Here is an 18,619-nt window from a genome sequence, read left to right on the forward strand (position 1 = left end):
GCCAGATACAATAGGAATGACAACCCAATAGGTTTGTCACATTGGAAAGGATCGCATTCTTCTCTCTGTACCAGCTGCAGAACTTGTTCCAACGGCATCGATACAGAGACTTTGCTGCTGGCCTTCTGGCCAAAAGCAAAATCTACATCACGTCTTCCGGGAGGTCCCAAACTTCATATCTCAACCTCTCGCAAACCATGCATGAAGGGTGATGGTCTTGACCTCTGGATGGAGAACCTGATTCTCCTCTCACGAGAGAAGGTCCTCTCTTTGAGGAAGACGCATTGAAGGGCAGATGGACATGTCCAGAAGGTCCGGGTACCATGTCCTCCTGGCCCAATCCAGAGCAATTACCTGTTCAACCTCCTGATCACATGGGGAATGATGGTGAATGAAGGAAACGCATACAGGAGTGGAAACTCCCAGTTCTACGAACGTGTCCCCTAGAGCTCCTCTCGGAGGAAATTCCCTGAAGCAGAACAGTTTGCATTTCCAGTTGACACTGGACGTGAACAGATGTTTCTGAGGGGTTCCCCAAATGTGATGATCTCTTGAAGGATATCCTGAGCTAGTTCTCACTCATGGGAGACGGTGCTCTGCTTGCTCAGAGCATCCACCGCTGTGTTCTCCTCTGCGGCCAGGTGAACTGCTGATATGGAGATTCCTTCTTCAATTGCCCAGAACCAGAGCTGCATTGCCTCTCTGCACAGTGGTAGTGAACCTACACCTCCTCTCTTGTTGAGGTAATACATGGGCACTGTGTTGTCCGTCATTATCAGGACATTCTTTCACCATCCTTTTTCCCATCCGGAGCAAGGTGAGTGTCCCCCTGAGCCTTTGTGCTCCTACCTCCATTTTTGGGCCTTGTTGGGATTAAACACACGTGCCTCCAGGCCCTCTGAGGCCCCACCTTGCCTGCTCTCCCCACCTGCTCCCTCTTCCCGAATCGAGCCCTCCTGCTCCGCCTCCCTGCCCCGATTGGAGGATCACAATGCTGTTTCCTGGTCTACCGGCCAGCGTGGACCTCACCTGCTCCATTCCCATCCGGAGCCAGGTGAGTGTTCCCCTGAGCCTTGGTGCTCCTACCTCAATTTTTGGGCCTTGTTGGGATTAAAAACCCATGCCCCCAGGACCTCTGAAGCTCCATCGAGCTCTCACGTCTCCCGCTGCGCCCCCCCTGCCCCGATTGGAGGATTGCTACTGTTTCTTGGTCTACCGGCCAGCATGGACCTCGGCTGCTCCATTCCCATCCAGAGTCAGGTGAGTGTCCCCCTAAGCCTTGTGCTCCTACCTCCATTTTTGGGCCTTGTTGGTATTAAACACCCGTGACCCCAGGCCCTCTAACTTATCTAAAACATTGTGATTATTTTACACTGCCACCCTCCCTCCCACACTGCACTGTACTCAACTATTCAATTAACCCTCGAAATCTAGCTGTGTTTAGTATTGTACTCAACTGTTTTATCAGGCACAGGCCTCTCTCCCACTATAAGCGACTCTCAAGTCTAGCAGTGTATAGGATTGTACTCGAAGTGTACTGTTAGGTGTAGGCCTCTCTCCCACTTTACAGGATTCTCAAATCTAGCTGTTTAGCCCCGTACACAAATTGCATTGTTAGGTTGCTGTGTTTAGTCTTGTAGACGAATTGCATTTTTAGGTGTAGGCCTCTCTCACACTATGCAGGATTCTCAAATCTAGCTATGTTTAGTCCCATACACAACTTGCATTGTTAGGTCGCTCTGTTTAGTCTTGTAGACGAATTGCATTGTTAGGTGTAGGCCTCTCTCCCACTATACAGGATTCTCAAATATAGCTATGTTTAGTCCCGTACACAACTGCCATTGTTAGGTCGCTCTGTTTAGTCTTGTACATGAATTGCATTGTTAGGTGTAGGCCTCACACTATACAGGATTCTCAAATCTAGTTGTGTTAAGTCCCAGACACAACTTGCATTTTTAGGTCTCTGTATTTAGTCTAGCCGATAGACTCTTAATTCTAGACCCGGGCAAACAAGTAATTCTTGCAGCCCACAGTATGTATTGCTCACACCACTAGCGTGGACACAGGCCGCAGGCACGGCCAAACATCCATGCACGATAGAACACGTCTACGGCTAAGCACATCCCGCCTAGTTCACACATAGCCGTCCAGACTGAAACACCTGAAGTACAACAACATCTCTGCCATTAGCATACAGCGACAACCACCCGGTATAACTGGCCTCACATAGACTCTCCCAACAACAGCAATCTAACTCTAACCTCGAGAGCACCCACCCACGTGTCTGACCGCTACTGGGCTGCTTAGTTTGAGCCTTGCCAGCCACCAAAGTCTTAGAATGGCAAACATGAACACACGCATCTAAGCTAATCCTCTAGAACCTCTAACAACATCGACTACGGTCACCAAGGGCGTTCAACCAAGGAAAAAGTGCATTGAGGCCACACAAGAGGGAAAGAGCGCTATATAAATGACAAAATACAAATATAAATACAAAAATACAAATACAAATAAATAGTGCAGAAAGGCCTTTAGCGCTAGTCTGATTGCCCTCAGCTCCAAAAGGTTGATGTGTAGTTTGGACTCTGATGAAGATCAACGACCGCTGACAATCAGATAATTGGTGTGGGCTCCCCAACCCATAAGGGAGGTTTCCGTAAATATCATTATCTCCGGCCATGGTTGCCAAAAAGGTACTTTCTTCAAAATGTTGTCCTTGCAGGTGCACCACAGGAGATCCTGTGCGACCCTGCTCTGAACTTGAAATAGGTCCGACATCTTGCCTGAAAACTTAGACCATTGGGACCTAAGGGCCCACTGAAGGGATCTCATTCTCAGTCGAGCCTCTGGCACAAGGAAAATGCAGGATGCCATGAGGCCAAGCAACCTCAGGCAATTGAAGGCCAGAAGACACAGGGCATTCTGAAATTTGGTGACCATCTGCTGAATGTGTTAAACTATCACCTCGGGTGGCGAGGATTTTCCTGAGGATGCATCCAGGACTGCTCTGATGAACTGGAGCTTTTGGGAAGTTATCATGTGGGACTTCTTGAAATTGAGGGAAGAACCCAGTTTGTGGAGAGAATGGCAGGTTATGCTGAGATGTTCCAGGACCTGTTCGGGAGTACGGGCCCTCATCAGCCAATAGACCAGGTAGGGGTAGGCCACCATCGCCATCAACTTGGTGAAAACCTCAAGGCGGAGGTCAGCCCGAATGGCAGAACTCAAAACTGATAATGAGAACCGCCAACCGCGAACCTCAGGTACTTCCTGTGCTTGTGATGGATAGGCACCTGAAAGTAAGCATCCTAAAGGTCCAATGACACCATCCAATCCTGAAGCTGGAGAAAGGGTGAACTTTTTGAATTTGTCCTTCTTGAGGAACTCTCAAGTCCAAAATGGGTCTCAATCATCTCTCCTTCTTGGGGATCAAAAAGAAAGGGGAGTACCACCCTTTGTTCCTCTCCATCACAGCTACTTGTTTTATAGCACCTTACTTTTGCAGGCTCAAAATTTTGTGCAAGAGGAACGGATCCAGAGTTTTGCAGGAGTGGCTCCCCGGTGGATGATACAAGGCCTTCTTAGAAAGGGAAGGCAGTAACCGTGGGCTACTGTTTGCAATGCCCAAGCATCAGAAGTAATTCCCTGTCATTCTTCCAGATGCTAAGTGAGGCTGCCTCTCACTGGGGTCCTGTGGATTTAGGCCTCAGAGTGGTTTTGAGGCAGCAGCGGTTGAGAGTAAAGAAGCCGTTTCTTGGGTAGGTTTAGCACCTCTTTCTTGTTCACCATGAGGGAATTTCTTTTTACCTCTTTGACTGGCCAGTCCCCTTGTTCTTCCAAATGAGGAGTGATAGCGAACGGACTTACCCTTCCAACTCGGTGCATTGGGGTGCGAAGCATGTCGTTGTCTGATGGCGGCACTAAGAGACTTGGCTGCCGCTTTTCGGGTCTGTACTTTCTATAGGCACTCGTCAGCATTGCTGCCAAATAGTTGAGTGCCGTCAAAGGGCATGTTGAGAAGTCTAGATTGCACGATAGGCGCAAACCTAGACTTTCTCAACCACACAAATCTGCGTATAACTATGCTCGCTGCATAGCTCTGCTAATGCTATCGTCAGACTTGAAACCTATTTGGATAGACTCACACATAGCCTTTTTCCCATTCTTCCCAATATTTAGGAATCCCTCTCTGTCCTCTCCTTCAGGGATATGCTCAGGGTTGTATATCATTTAATCGTCAGAATTCTTTCGCTGGGTTTTTTAACAAATATTTTTCAATGAAAAAACCAGTTGAATATGCCCTGCATCCCCTATTGATTTTTCTCTATTGCTGACCCCCCTCCCCTTATAAGCACTTTCCCACCCCCCTATATTTTTCAAGGAGTTTTTTTGTTGAAAAACCTTTGTAAAAAAACATCGAAAAAGTCTGTCGATGAAAAGATATGGTACCATGCTCAGCTGCCATAGAGATGAAATACCACAAAGTGTGGGTACATTTTGCAAGGACACAAGTGACATTGGCAGACTTCAAAGCCATGCTACCAGCTGAAAATACTTTTTTTGCCAAAGCAGCAAAACGCTTGTCATCTCTGTCCGATGGTATTGTAGGATATGCTGCCTGTCTTGAAGTGGAAGTTGCTGCTTGAACCAAAGGCTTTCCATAGTAGGATCCTTCGGAAGATATTCTGGATTATTACTAGAAGGCCTATACACTCTAGTGATTGCCAATTAGCTCTTACCCTTTTGTGAAGGGTTACATGAAAAGGCAAAATAGGGTCTATTTGGGCACCCTTATCTAAGATGTCTGTAAGGTCATCTTGTTCAGAAGGTGGAGCTGTTCTGCCCCATCCCAGGTACTCCATTACTCTGTTCATCAACTGTCTGTAAGATGCCTCAACGTGCTCAGATGGATCAGGTTTACCGAATTCAAATTTGGTGAAGTATCAAGGCCACTTGTGCTTTTCAGAATACCATATAAATCCCTCATCCTTGATTCCTCCAAGATCAAGGCATCAGGAACATTGGGTGTATCATATTCCAACCCAAAAGATAGTGTATCCTGATCTGAGGGCTCATGTTCTTCAAAATTTTTAAAAAAGGACTTGAAAAACTCTTTATTCGGAAGTGGTTTTAAAGAGATTTCAGTTTCCTTCAAAGGCGTCAAAGGCTTCGATGCCTTCAAAAGTTGATGGTATTGGCTTTGAAGGGCTCGACCTCCGACTGGAAGGAGTCTCCGAAGGATGAGGGATGGGCCTGTCCTCGAATCGCAGCCTCAAGGGCTCTCGATGAGCTGGCGGCTTTTCACCCGGAATCGAGGGCGCGCAAGCCTTAGCCTTATTTTCCTCCTTATCAGTCTTGGAAGGTGTGACAGGGTCATGACTCTTCACCTTTTCTTTCGAGGGGGGCCTGCCGCCTTCTGGAATATTTTTTACATCTGAAGCCTAAGTACCTCCTTTTCAGCTTTAGTCACTGACTTACCCAGCCAGGCTACTCTGCGCTCAGGCGAGGAGTGGGCGGATGAGGATGGGGATCTATGGTGCAGTTCCTTCGAAGATGAAGAGGAATGGTAAGAAACACTGCGTCAAGGGGAAGTTTTCTTCAAACGTTTCCTCAGCAGAGAGTCACCCCTCGATTCATCCCAAAGGAAAGCTTTTTAGATGAAGTTGTGAAAGGGGATTTTAGTAGGGGCCTACCCCAGCGAGCTTCCCTTATGCTCCTTGAGTGTTTTACCCGTCAGGGATTGGCAGGATCCACAGTCAGCCGCCGTCCTGGAGACAGTGCGAAGACACCCTAAACAAATAGGATGTGGATCCGTTATTGACATTTTAGATCCACATTCAACACATTTCTTGAACCCGGTCTTCGGGGTAGAAGAAGACATTTTCGAGTGTGACGAAGTTTTGCGAGAAACAACTGTGCTGAATCTGAAGCAAAAGCTTTCGCTAAAAAACGGAACTGAAGTAACTGGCGCAGTGGGTGCTATTTATACTATCCATGTCGTCAATCTCCAGAGGGGAGGGTGGCCCTCGAAGGACATTCAGTTTCAACGACGACACGCGGCGCCTTCTACAGCAAAACATTTTCCAAAGCAGCTGGCGTTGGAAGGAGAGATATCTTAAGAGGAGGAATACGTGGGAAAACGCAATCCTTTCTAAAGGTATTTTTGTCATTTTGTTTATGATTTAAGTGTTTAATTTTCCACAGAGTTTTGGTGACATGCATTATTGGATTATTGGAGAAACAAGTGTCTTTAATACTTGCTGCTATTAGATTCGTTTTATGTTTCTTTCCTAATGGTAAATTAGTGCAGGAGTAATTCAATGCAATACCTATATTTTTGTATATGTAAGGTTTCAAAGTTCACAAACCAATTATCCACTGTTACAGTGTTTTTTCTAATGCCTAGCATGTGCATTATAGATCTGCTCCTAACCTGTAACACTCACTGCCAAGCATGGCTAACTATCATAAAATCAAAAGATGTGAATCCCCGGGATAAGAACTGCTAGACAGCAGGAAAAAGCAGCAATATGTTACATCGAAGACGTCCAAAAGACCAGGGACATAGGACCAAGTATTAACTGACTGTATGAACTATTTACTACAAATGTGTATACACATGTTGAAGAAGCATAGGGAGAAGCTAATCTTTTAGTCGTGCAAGCCGTATTGCTTTGTACTGAAGCGTAAGCTTGCATCTACTGCCACCTAGTGGCAGATATCAGAACAGTTTGATAAGCATGCTGTAAGCCTACCACCAAACTAGGGAAACCTCTAAAATGGCTTTAATGCCAGGGTGGATGCTTCCCTGTGTTATCGTTCCTCCCTCATTTACACGAGGGGAAATAAGCCCCCCTTTCTTTATTTTTTCATTGTTTTCGTGTCATTCGACTTTGTAACCTCACTATCTTCTCTGGCCTTCGGCATTCTTCTACTTACAACAGTAGTATTCAAACATAAGGTTTGTCTATTTGTCTATTAGCAGTATTGAGAAACAGAATGTGAGAAACCATTTATTAAGATGATATTTTGAGTAAGCGGAGGTGCTACATTGAAAGACAAGGTAATTGCAAATCTAAGACAATCATCGCCCCCCGCCGCCCCCAAAGCCCTCCCCGGCGAAAAGAAGTACAACAATCTCAGAAAGACGATTGAAAGAGTGGATATTTACCATCGTACGTCACATACGGAACCTGGAAACCGCGGGCACTGTTCGCTTCGTTGGTTTTAAAGTTGATCCACAGCTTGCGCGACCTGGCAGTGAAGGCGATGGGACGCTCGTAGGTCTGACATGTTTCATAGGTCGTGATGGAAGAAGGAGAGGCTGCCAAGAAGATTAAACATGTTTACACATGCGTCTTCCCTCCTACCCTCAATGACATTCCAACCTCCCTTCATTGACACTCGGACCTTTATTTAGCTCCGCTGCAAAAGTTACTAATATTCACTCAAACCTCCCTTAATCCTCATTCAGTATTCACTTCATTCTCACTCATAGCCCCTCCATCGTCACTTGGACCTCCCTCCACCCGTGCTCGGACCTTCCTTCATCCTCACTGTGGGATTTCTCCTCGCTCCAACCTCCTTATTATTGCCATCATCCTCACTCCGACGTGCCTCCATCCTCTTTCAGACCCTCCTCAATCCTTCATCCCGACATCCCTTCATTCTCACCGCACCTTTCACTCGTCATCACTGTGACCTGTCCTCCACCCTCACTCACTCCACCCATCCTAACACCAGCACCCCATTCACAGCCTTGCTGTCCACCCCCAGTCCAGGCTGAAGGCTTTACTATGCAAGGGTGTACAGACCGGTGGTGTGCCCAAGTATTCACACCAGCCCTACTATTCTGTCGTTACCCCTCCATGCTGACCTGGTGTGAACTAGTCCACACACCCTGGTCAGAGTTTTGACGACTTCCTTGCAAGGAATCTGCTATAGCAGGACCAGTGATATACTTGATGCAGACTTACAATTCTTACGCATGACCAGGACATCGCCACATTCATCCTCTGAAGGCAAAAATATTTCGGGCACCACGATGAGAATCTTCCGCTTTGGTGGTGGGTTGATATTCCAAGTGCACTCCACGTGGGCAGGGTAGTTCCCTGGGTAGTTAGGCGACTCAATATACCCAGTGAATTCTCCTAGTTCCCCGCCACACTGACGATCTGTAATCCAAATGCATAACAGAGGACGTGTCAGACATGCATCAGAGCGTGGTCATGAGAGTGTCAGAAAGGGTGTATCAGAAAGGGATCAGGGTATGTCATCAGAGTGTCAGAAAGGGTGTATCAGAAAGGGATCAGGGTATGTCATCAGAGTGTCAGAAAGGGTGTATCAGAAAGGGATCAGGGTATGTCATCAGAGTGTCAGAAAGGGTGTATCAGAAAGGGATCAGGGCACGGTCATCGGAGTGTCAGAAAGGGTGTATCAGAAAGGCATCAGGGCACGGTCATCAGAGTGTCAGAAAGGGTGTATCAGAAAGGGATCAGGGTATGTCATCAGAGTGTCAGAAAGGGTGTATCAGAAAGGGATCAGGGTATGTCATCAGAGTGTCAGAAAGGGTGTATCAGAAAGGGATCAGGGCACGGTCATCGGAGTGTCAGAAAGGGTGTATCAGAAAGGCATCAGGGCACGGTCATCAGAGTGTCAGAAAGGGTGTGTCAGAAAGCTACCAGGGCATGGTCATCAGAGTGTCAGAGAGGGTGTATCAGAAAGGGATCAGGGCACGGTCATCGGAGTGTCAGAAAGGGTGTATCAGAAAGGCATCAGGGCACGGTCATCAGAGTGTCAGAAAGGGTGTATCAGAAAGGCATCAGGGCACGGTCATCAGAGTGTCAGAAAGGGTGTATCAGAAAGGGATCAGGGTATGTCATCAGAGTGTCAGAAAGGGTGTATCAGAAAGGGATCAGGGTATGTCATCAGAGTGTCAGAGAGGGTGTATCAGAAAGGGATCAGGGCACGGTCATCGGAGTGTCAGAAAGGGTGTATCAGAAAGGCATCAGGGCACGGTCATCGGAGTGTCAGAAAGGGTGTATCAGAAAGGCATCAGGGCACGGTCATCAGAGTGTCAGAGAGGGTGTATCAGAAAGGGATCAGGGTATGTCATCAGAGTGTCAGAAAGGGTGTATCAGAAAGGGATCAGGGTATGTCATCAGAGTGTCAGAAAGGGTGTATCAGAAAGGGATCAGGGTATGTTATCAGAGTGTCAGAAAGGGTGTATCAGAAAGGCATCAGGGCACGGTCATCGGAGTGTCAGAAAGGGTGTATCAGAAAGGCATCAGGGCACGGTCATCAGAGTGTCAGAAAGGGTGTGTCAGAAAGCTACCAGGGCATGGTCATCAGAGTGTCAGAGAGGGTGTATCAGAAAGGGATCAGGGTATGTCATCAGAGTGTCAGAAAGGGTGTATCAGAAAGGGATCAGGGTATGTTATCAGAGTGTCAGAAAGGGTGTATCAGAAAGGCATCAGGGCACGGTCATCGGAGTGTCAGAAAGGGTGTGTCAGAAAGCTACCAGGGCATGGTCATCAGAGTGTCAGAGAGGGTGTATCAGAAAGGCATCAGGGCACGGTCATCAGAGTGTCAGAAAGGGTGTATCAGAAAGGCATCAGGGCACGGTCATCAGAGTGTCAGAAAGGGTGTATCAGAAAGCTACCAGGGCACGGTCATCAGAGTGTCAGAAAGGGTGTATCAGAAAGGCATCAGGGCACGGTCATCAGAGTGTCAGAAAGGGTGTATCAGAAAGGGATCAGGGTATGTCATCAGAGTGTCAGAAAGGGTGTATCAGAAAGGGATCAGGGTATGTCATCAGAGTGTCAGAAAGGGTGTATCAGAAAGGGATCAGGGCACGGTCATCGGAGTGTCAGAAAGGGTGTATCAGAAAGGCATCAGGGCACGGTCATCAGAGTGTCAGAAAGGGTGTATCAGAAAGGGATCAGGGTATGTCATCAGAGTGTCAGAAAGGGTGTATCAGAAAGGGATCAGGGTATGTCATCAGAGTGTCAGAAAGGGTGTATCAGAAAGGGATCAGGGTATGTCATCAGAGTGTCAGAAAGGGTGTATCAGAAAGGGATCAGGGTATGTCATCAGAGTGTCAGAAAGGGTGTATCAGAAAGGGATCAGGGCACGGTCATCGGAGTGTCAGAAAGGGTGTATCAGAAAGCTACCAGGGCACGGTCATCAGAGTGTCAGAAAGGGTGTATCAGAAAGGCATCAGGGCACGGTCATCAGAGTGTCAGAAAGGGTGTATCAGAAAGCTACCAGGGCACGGTCATCAGAGTGTCAGAAAGGGTGTATCAGAAAGGCATCAGGGCACGGTCATCAGAGTGTCAGAAAGGGTGTATCAGAAAGGGATCAGGGTATGTCATCAGAGTGTCAGAAAGGGTGTATCAGAAAGGGATCAGGGTATGTCATCAGAGTGTCAGAAAGGGTGTATCAGAAAGGGATCAGGGCACGGTCATCGGAGTGTCAGAAAGGGTGTATCAGAAAGGCATCAGGGCACGGTCATCAGAGTGTCAGAAAGGGTGTATCAGAAAGGGATCAGGGTATGTCATCAGAGTGTCAGAAAGGGTGTATCAGAAAGGGATCAGGGTATGTCATCAGAGTGTCAGAAAGGGTGTATCAGAAAGGGATCAGGGTATGTCATCAGAGTGTCAGAAAGGGTGTATCAGAAAGGGATCAGGGTATGTTATCAGAGTGTCAGAAAGGGTGTATCAGAAAGGGATCAGGGTATGTTATCAGAGTGTCAGAAAGGGTGTATCAGAAAGGCATCAGGGCACGGTCATCGGAGTGTCAGAAAGGGTGTATCAGAAAGGCATCAGGGCACGGTCATCAGAGTGTCAGAAAGGGTGTGTCAGAAAGCTACCAGGGCATGGTCATCAGAGTGTCAGAGAGGGTGTATCAGAAAGGGATCAGGGTATGTCATCAGAGTGTCAGAAAGGGTGTATCAGAAAGGGATCAGGGTATGTTATCAGAGTGTCAGAAAGGGTGTATCAGAAAGGGATCAGGGTATGTTATCAGAGTGTCAGAAAGGGTGTATCAGAAAGGCATCAGGGTATGTTATCAGAGTGTCAGAAAGGGTGTATCAGAAAGGCATCAGGGCACGGTCATCGGAGTGTCAGAAAGGGTGTGTCAGAAAGGGATCAGGGTATGTTATCAGAGTGTCAGAAAGGGTGTATCAGAAAGGCATCAGGGTATGTTATCAGAGTGTCAGAAAGGGTGTATCAGAAAGGCATCAGGGCACGGTCATCGGAGTGTCAGAAAGGGTGTATCAGAAAGGGATCAGGGTATGTTATCAGAGTGTCAGAAAGGGTGTATCAGAAAGGCATCAGGGTATGTTATCAGAGTGTCAGAAAGGGTGTATCAGAAAGGCATCAGGGCACGGTCATCGGAGTGTCAGAAAGGGTGTGTCAGAAAGCTACCAGGGCATGGTCATCAGAGTGTCAGAGAGGGTGTATCAGAAAGGCATCAGGGCACGGTCATCAGAGTGTCAGAAAGGGTGTATCAGAAAGGCATCAGGGTATGTCATCAGAGTGTCAGAAAGGGTGTATCAGAAAGGCATCAGGGCACGGTCATCGGAGTGTCAGAAAGGGTGTGTCAGAAAGCTACCAGGGCATGGTCATCAGAGTGTCAGAGAGGGTGTATCAGAAAGGCATCAGGGCACGGTCATCAGAGTGTCAGAAAGGGTGTATCAGAAAGGCATCAGGGCACGGTCATCAGAGTGTCAGAAAGGGTGTATCAGAAAGGGATCAGGGTATGTCATCAGAGTGTCAGAAAGGGTGTATCAGAAAGGGATCAGGGTATGTCATCAGAGTGTCAGAAAGGGTGTATCAGAAAGGCATCAGGGCACGGTCATCAGAGTGTCAGAAAGGGAGTATCAGAAAGGCATCAGGGCACGGTCATCAGAGTGTCAGAAAGGGTGTATCAGAAAGGCATCAGGGTATGTCATCAGAGTGTCAGAAAGGGTGTATCAGAAAGGGATCAGGGTATGTCATCAGAGTGTCAGAAAGGGTGTATCAGAAAGGGATCAGGGTATGTTATCAGAGTGTCAGAAAGGGTGTATCAGAAAGGGATCAGGGCATGGACATCTTGACTGTCAGAAAAGGAGTATGAGACATGCATCAGACCATGCCATGTCAGGGGCAGATTCACTATTCAATGTATATTGTGAAGACAGTAGTTCAAGCCCTTAATTCTGGGCAGCAGTCAATCATCACATTCTATCAACTATTCTACTCATTAGCAAACCAAATCCAGTGGAACCGGTCAGTAACTCATGGTGAGGATAAAAGTCAAGTATCATCACTATTAGACTGGCAGAAATAAAAGTGTTTTATATCCACAGTTTCCGATTCTGGTACATCACTCTACAGTTGGAGTTTTGCTTGATGATTTATGAGACAGTCATACGAAAAGGAGACGCGTGCACTATATAGAGGCCCTATTCAGTTCCCTTGTTCTTTTCTTTGGACAATACGCAAGGTGCAGTTCTGTCTACTTAAGTGATCTGGTTTTACTTAAAGGACACCATTATAACCAGTGGTTGAAGTGCAACTGGGAGCAACTGGGAGCGGTGCTCCTCTACTTCTTTTTTATCACGTTTTACTGTTGCTATGCTTCTTTTTTTTATTTTATTTTTAAGAAACTGTTACGGAATGGTTTCATTTTAAAATAAAAGTGTAGGAAGAAGTTGAAACTTGCACTTCCACTGCACTGCACTGAACATTCGCTTAAACAGCACTCACATGTGTTTGGGGGTTTGTATTGTGCATGGGAGGGGCGTGGTGATGTGGCTTGTGGAGAGTGGGGGCAGGCCAGTAGGGAACATAGTTCCACTACTTCTTTTTGTACACTTCGACCACTGATTGTAACACTGATGAAGAATTAATGCAAAGGAAATTTGTCATAAAGTCGAAACATGCATACTCAGTGACGTAATTTTTCTGCACTGAAAGTGCAACTCAAATCTTTCCTGCGCCTCGTGTCCAAGAATTGCGCAGCATGGAAAGGTGTGGGACAGGTGTGTGTGTGGGGCAGGGAGGAGGAGGATGTGTGTGGGAGGGGATGCCTGGGAGGAGCAGAGGCCATGTGTTTGTTGGGGGGGGGGCATGGTGAGACTGGGGAGCGAATGGGGGGATTGCCCTATGAGGAAAATAGGACTTTGTGCAATTCCCTTGGAAACACACATATAGCTTCGCAGTTGGCATATTTTGGGCTTTTTTTTTGTGGGCATGGGGCTTTGGAAGGGAAAACACATATGTCAGTATATGCTGCAGCAAAGACATGCAGCTGTATGCTCTGGTATTGCCATTGATGAGGCCCGTGAGCAAAATAATCCATCAGTGAAAGGTGATAGTGGGGCTAAAGACCTGGCAGATCGTTGGAGGGTCTCCGAAGGATCCAATGCTCGAGAATCAGAGAAAGAAGAGAAAAACAAACATCAACAGAAATAAAAATGAACAGTTTCTGGTCAAGCAGCGTTTTAGGGCAGAATTCAATGTTTGGCGTTCTTTGGACCCACTTTGTGGGATCCCTAAACATTTTGCTTTCTTTTCGCGGGTTTTAGCTACTAGGTGGTGACACAGCGCACTCTGTAATCTGAAACTATTGCATAACAGTACAAGTAGGAGGGACATGGAATATGAGGAGGGACACAAAGCCTCTCGGTGTCCACGAAAAGGCAAAACTGTGGCCATTGCCAATGCTTTTTTAAAACTTTACTTTTGTGGCAAGAGGGACTGCTTCTGAAGTCTCAATACAAATGCAACCCTTTCTTGGATTGCGCTGGTGAGCCCCTATTGTTACCAGCGCTGGGAAATCTTCTATTTACTTGTCAATTTTGTTTTTACAGGGCAATCGCCTTAAAGGGAGTGCTGTAGGGACTTACTGTGTCCCCTATTCTTAGCTGCAAGTAACGTTTGCGTTACTTTAATGACGTGCACATAACAGGCTTCTGACAGTAAAACATTATCTACTCTTTTCCCATGTGTACAATCATGCACCATATTTTAGCTACAATACTGCTATCTGAGAAACAAATAATCGAAATGGTTGAGCCTTGTGGTTAACGCCCCATTCATTGGATGCATCTTTTCTTTTTAGCTTCCTCTCCATTCTCTCAGCACAGCACTCTTGCAAGAAGAACGGAAGAGTGTCCTCGGTACCCCGCTCCCCCTGACACCCCATTCCAGCCAGGGGCATGCTCTGCAGCTAGGCAGATGTAAGGTAGCTGTCTGTCCATTATTGGACAGCCCCTTCCCGTTTGAATGTGTTGGTCCCCGCACCTTGAAACTGTCATCATAAATCATGGTGAGGGGGTCTGCCTGGGACAGATGTTAGCCTGCCGGGCTGCCTGCTGACCCTGTACAGGGATGAAACTATTCGACCTCCAGTCTGCTGCTCCTGAGAGTTCCTCCTGTCTCAAGGGATTCAGCTTCAGACTGTCTTTTCCCTGTCCAGGGGAGCCCGATTGGGTCTGCTGGAGAGCCCAACCTTGATCCCAGTTGTACCCAAAGTTTCTCTGCCTAACAGCTCTCCATGCTGTGTCCATCATATCTGTATTAATGTTCAGCATCTGTACAGCTACTCAATGGACCTCAGACAGCCTAAAGGCTAACCGCTCTGCTACTTCGAAAGGTAGCAAGCCTGCAATCCTGTCAAGATTGATCCCTCCTAAAGATAGTAAGAAGACATTGCAATGGCAGCATTAGGCTGATGGAAAGATGATGAAAGCATTTTGGTACAAATTTGTTCTTCATGTCTCTCTTGCTCCTTTCGTAAGGATTCACAAGGGCTTCCGAACAGGACCTTTTCCTTTTCAAAGGTTGGATCTATTGCTCATTGTGCAAATACATTATCTAAAGGAACACAGTCTCAGCTTTGGGCCCTCTATTGGAGTTCCAGAGATTTGGAGATATGGGCCTCTCACTTTGACCTCTGCAAAATCAGTCGGGATTGCTCTAGTAAAGAAGTATTCATGCAGATGGTTAGTTTCTCTAGTTCAAAGGAGCCAAGACCTTGCAAGGGGAGGAGAGTCTTTCTGCTGGTACAATTTATAAAAACGCAGTGACCAGTCCTAGAACTGTGTTACAGATCCTCCTGGTTACAGTTTGAATATTTTTACTGGATGTGTTTACAGGAATTGGATCTTCTGAGGGATCTGTGTTAGCGACTGTCACAAAGTCACCAGCCTGACCATTACGTGATTAGGCTGAGGGGGTGGCCATGCGGTCAGGTTGCGTCACCTGCTGTTTGATGCTGGGCCCAGTGTGGACATAAGGAGGATTTCCGGGCTTTTCCCATCAGTCACGTGCAGGGGCACTAGATTGCACATGACATTACTAATTACCACTGTCCCTTTGTGGAAGAGAGACGTGTATGCCCAAGAGTAGTCACCACCGTCTAGGCAGCTCTGATCATCCCATAAAGCCCACTTACAGGAGAGAAACTGTATTATGTTCTAAAAACATGTCGGCACACTTGCACTTGAAAAGGGAGCGGCCTCCCACCCACTTGCATAATTTACTGGCATACCGAGCAAGGCAGAGATACGGGAAGCGAGCAAGCAGTAGTGGTATTGTGCGCAATTGTGTAGTTTATACGGTGGACCGTGTCTCCACATCCAGGGTCCCACCCATTTGCCCACACCGGACACATTTCTAGCTATATCCCTGAGTAACAATCACACCTGCAACAGCATAACTATGGAAAGGTAAAACAAATGTCAGAAGTCTGGTGCCAATTATCGACCCACTCATTTGCATTTAATGCAAAGGGCTACTAAAGGTGGTTAGCATCCTAATATGGGCGTGCCACAAGGTTTTCGCTTGTCCTTTGGCCATATTGTTCTTTGGCCTTCTTCCTGCATTCTCAGGTCAGCAAATGCCATATATTGAGTACCCTTTCTGGGGTAAAGTTGATGCTTTCATGGGCAAAGCAGTGGTTTGTGTGTGACCCTGGATGATGGACTGCCTGGTCCCAGTGCACATTCAGGTGCCCGAATGTCTGTTCTTGGGCAGATGTTATGGCCAGTAGCCGTCCAGGATTGAATGGTGCAGATCCTTTCCATTGGTGGCCATGGGCAAGCTCCCAGACAAATCTTGGATGAAAAGAGGATTTCTGCAGCCATTCTCCAGATCATCATTGGAGCCAAGTCCTCTACGGAGAAGAGCAGTCAGTTGGCAAGCCAAAGACGACCCCTGCAGCTGACCAGCACAAACTCCAGTGAAGTTCCGGTGAAGCCCTGCTTGATCTCAAGAGGACCTTTGGTGCTTTGATCCCTAGATCAATAGGAATAACCATTCTCAACCCCAGCTCAAGGATCAGTGCCTTCTGCGCTTTCGGAAGTGTTCCTGGGCCTACTGGTGGACTGACCAGCTCTCTCCTGGTCTACCTCGCTGAATCTGTTCAATGAGATCGCCTGTCACCGCCTGATCAAGGTAACTCCTAGTGCAACTCGTCTTAATCACCTCCATGAGGTGTACTGAGGTGGTCTGCTCCACACAAGTGTTTCTCTTTTCTTCATTTGGGTGTTCTGGTGGAAGGTGTCTTAAACCAATTCCTAAGCGCCGCGATCGACTGAAAATACATCCTGTGTCCAAAAGTGACCTCTGTACCCCCGCCTCCGGGTCTCCCTTGATAGGACCAAGCACAGAAGAGTTTCTCAAACTGAATCTGAGGACCTCAGCAGTGGTATCTAGAGAAATCCGAGAGAGGAGGCTAAGTTAATACCCTAGTTCTCCTGAATGTTTACATAGGCGTAAGTCATGTCCCAAAATTCACTCTTTCCTGACTTTGGATAGTGAAGCCTGGTCAAGGATCACTTGATATGCCTATTCTAGTAACTGGGACTGAGTGAGTTTACTTACCTGAACTTTACTTAACTTTTAACTCTTTTTAATCATAACCACTGGTATTGTCAATCTCTTAATAAATTTACCAGTGAAGTATAAACTTTGGAATTGATGACTTAAAAGGCCCCAAACCATTGTTGCATTGGACACATTGTTAGCGGGAACTATTCTGTGGTTATTCTTAAGCACTTACCTGTGTTTCACTGGTCACTGAAGAATATGCTTTCATTCTTCTAATGATGAATGTATATATATATATATATATATATATATATATATATATATATATATATATGTTTTATAGTGAGTGTGTGATTATATTTGACCAGAAGTTTACTTTCTTAGTGTGTATACTCACCTTTCTAATGGGAATTACTGGTGTTGTTCTATGTGGACTCATTGTAGCCCTAGACCACTCTCACAGCCCTCCGGAGAGTAAGGCTTGCCGCTCCGCTACCTTACCTTGATGGGGGTTGGATTAAATCTCAGTGTCTCCCTGTTCATCATAATAGGATGCCCTCCTAAAATCTACCACATGGGTAATTTTGCAAATTCCTCTTAACACTACGTGAGCCAGGGAAAGCGTAAAGCAGGAGTCTGCAACATTTGGCTACCAGATGTTTTGAACTACAAGTCCCACCAGCTCCACCAGCATTGTCAAGGTTAAAGATCATGGGAGTTGTAATCCAAAACACCTGAAGATCTGCAGGTTGCAGACCCTAGGCTTAAGGTAAACCCTACTGCATAGCTTTGAGTCATTGCCTCTCAACCTTGAACATAGGGTTGATAGAATCTGTCCTAACACGATGCAAGTGAACCCTTTGAAGAAAATGATGTTCAAACATTTCAGTATTATTGATTCCACCACAGCATCCTAGATAAGCAAGTGCAACAACTAGACTCCACACTATGAAGGGACGCAGAAAGTACTCAATCCCGATCTACAAATGTGTGGGTATTGGTGGCATAGCAACTTATCAGGAGATGACCAATCCACTGTGTCAATGGTCATATATTGGGCATGCATACTAACATGTCCATCAACCTGTGCACAAGAATAGGAAGGCACACCACTCTGTCAATGTCCAGGCTAAAAGAGATCTAACGTATGTCGTACTGGATAGAGGGCATGTTAGCCCTGAGTGACTGTTGTACTCATGGCACATAATCCCTTTCCTCGATACCATATGTGGAAAGGACCAGTGTTCATGGCCATGCCAAGCGTGGATCCTCTCTCTGGCATGCACCTGGCCCCAAAGGCCCAGTCTTTAACTTAGCACGATTTCATCATTCATTCCCTAGCTGCAAAATAACTGGTTGCATCTTTCAACCCCATTTCGACTTCCCACGCCCCGTATGTTTATCTTGTATGTGCTTCTCTTATGCTTGAAAACGGCTAACTTTTTAATACTTTACACTCGCATTTCTGCTGATGTTTTCTATACACAGTTTATGCTGCACTATGTGACAGTAGAAGGCACATAAGGGTAGTGGCGATGCACACTGAGGTACTTAACAACTCTCCGCACATGAAAGAACAAATTAAGTTGCTGCACACAATCAGGAGGGAGAAATTCATCAGTCACATGCCATTTCTCTGCACATGGTTCCAACTGTACCCTTAATGTGCTAGCCTTAGAATTGTACTTATATTATTGTATCCTTTGTTGTACAACACTCCGTTGTTTCATGCTTTATAAAGCCCAGTAAATACTTTATTTTTCACTTGCAAGACTCTGCTGACTTCACCCAGGGCACAGAAG

The 18,619-nt window shown here is 46.5% G+C and overlaps 1 protein-coding gene and 1 long non-coding RNA gene across 8 annotated transcripts in view; one reads left to right on the top strand and one right to left on the bottom strand.

The window, feature by feature from the left end:
• SCUBE3 (signal peptide, CUB domain and EGF like domain containing 3) overlaps nt 1-18,619 on the bottom strand; it is a 785,923-nt gene that overhangs the window by 34,047 nt on the left and 733,257 nt on the right. For all 7 annotated transcript variants that reach the window (XM_069633481.1, XM_069633476.1, XM_069633480.1 and 4 more), the window contains 2 exons: nt 7,977-8,174; nt 7,172-7,324 (listed from right to left, as the gene is read on the bottom strand). In XM_069633481.1, the coding sequence (XP_069489582.1) occupies nt 7,172-7,324; nt 7,977-8,174 (351 nt within the window). The remainder of the gene's footprint in view (nt 1-7,171; nt 7,325-7,976; nt 8,175-18,619) is intronic.
• The window catches only part of LOC138520988 (uncharacterized), a 258,021-nt gene continuing 245,461 nt past the window's right edge, over nt 6,060-18,619 (top strand). The window contains exon 1 of the long non-coding RNA XR_011282901.1: nt 6,060-6,157. This is a non-coding gene — a long non-coding RNA (uncharacterized lncRNA). The remainder of the gene's footprint in view (nt 6,158-18,619) is intronic.

Source organism: Ambystoma mexicanum, chromosome 13 (genome assembly GCF_040938575.1).
Source record: "Ambystoma mexicanum isolate Mex_15411 chromosome 13, UKY_AmexF1_1, whole genome shotgun sequence".
In the NCBI taxonomy this organism is placed as follows: domain Eukaryota; kingdom Metazoa; phylum Chordata; class Amphibia; order Caudata; family Ambystomatidae; genus Ambystoma; species Ambystoma mexicanum.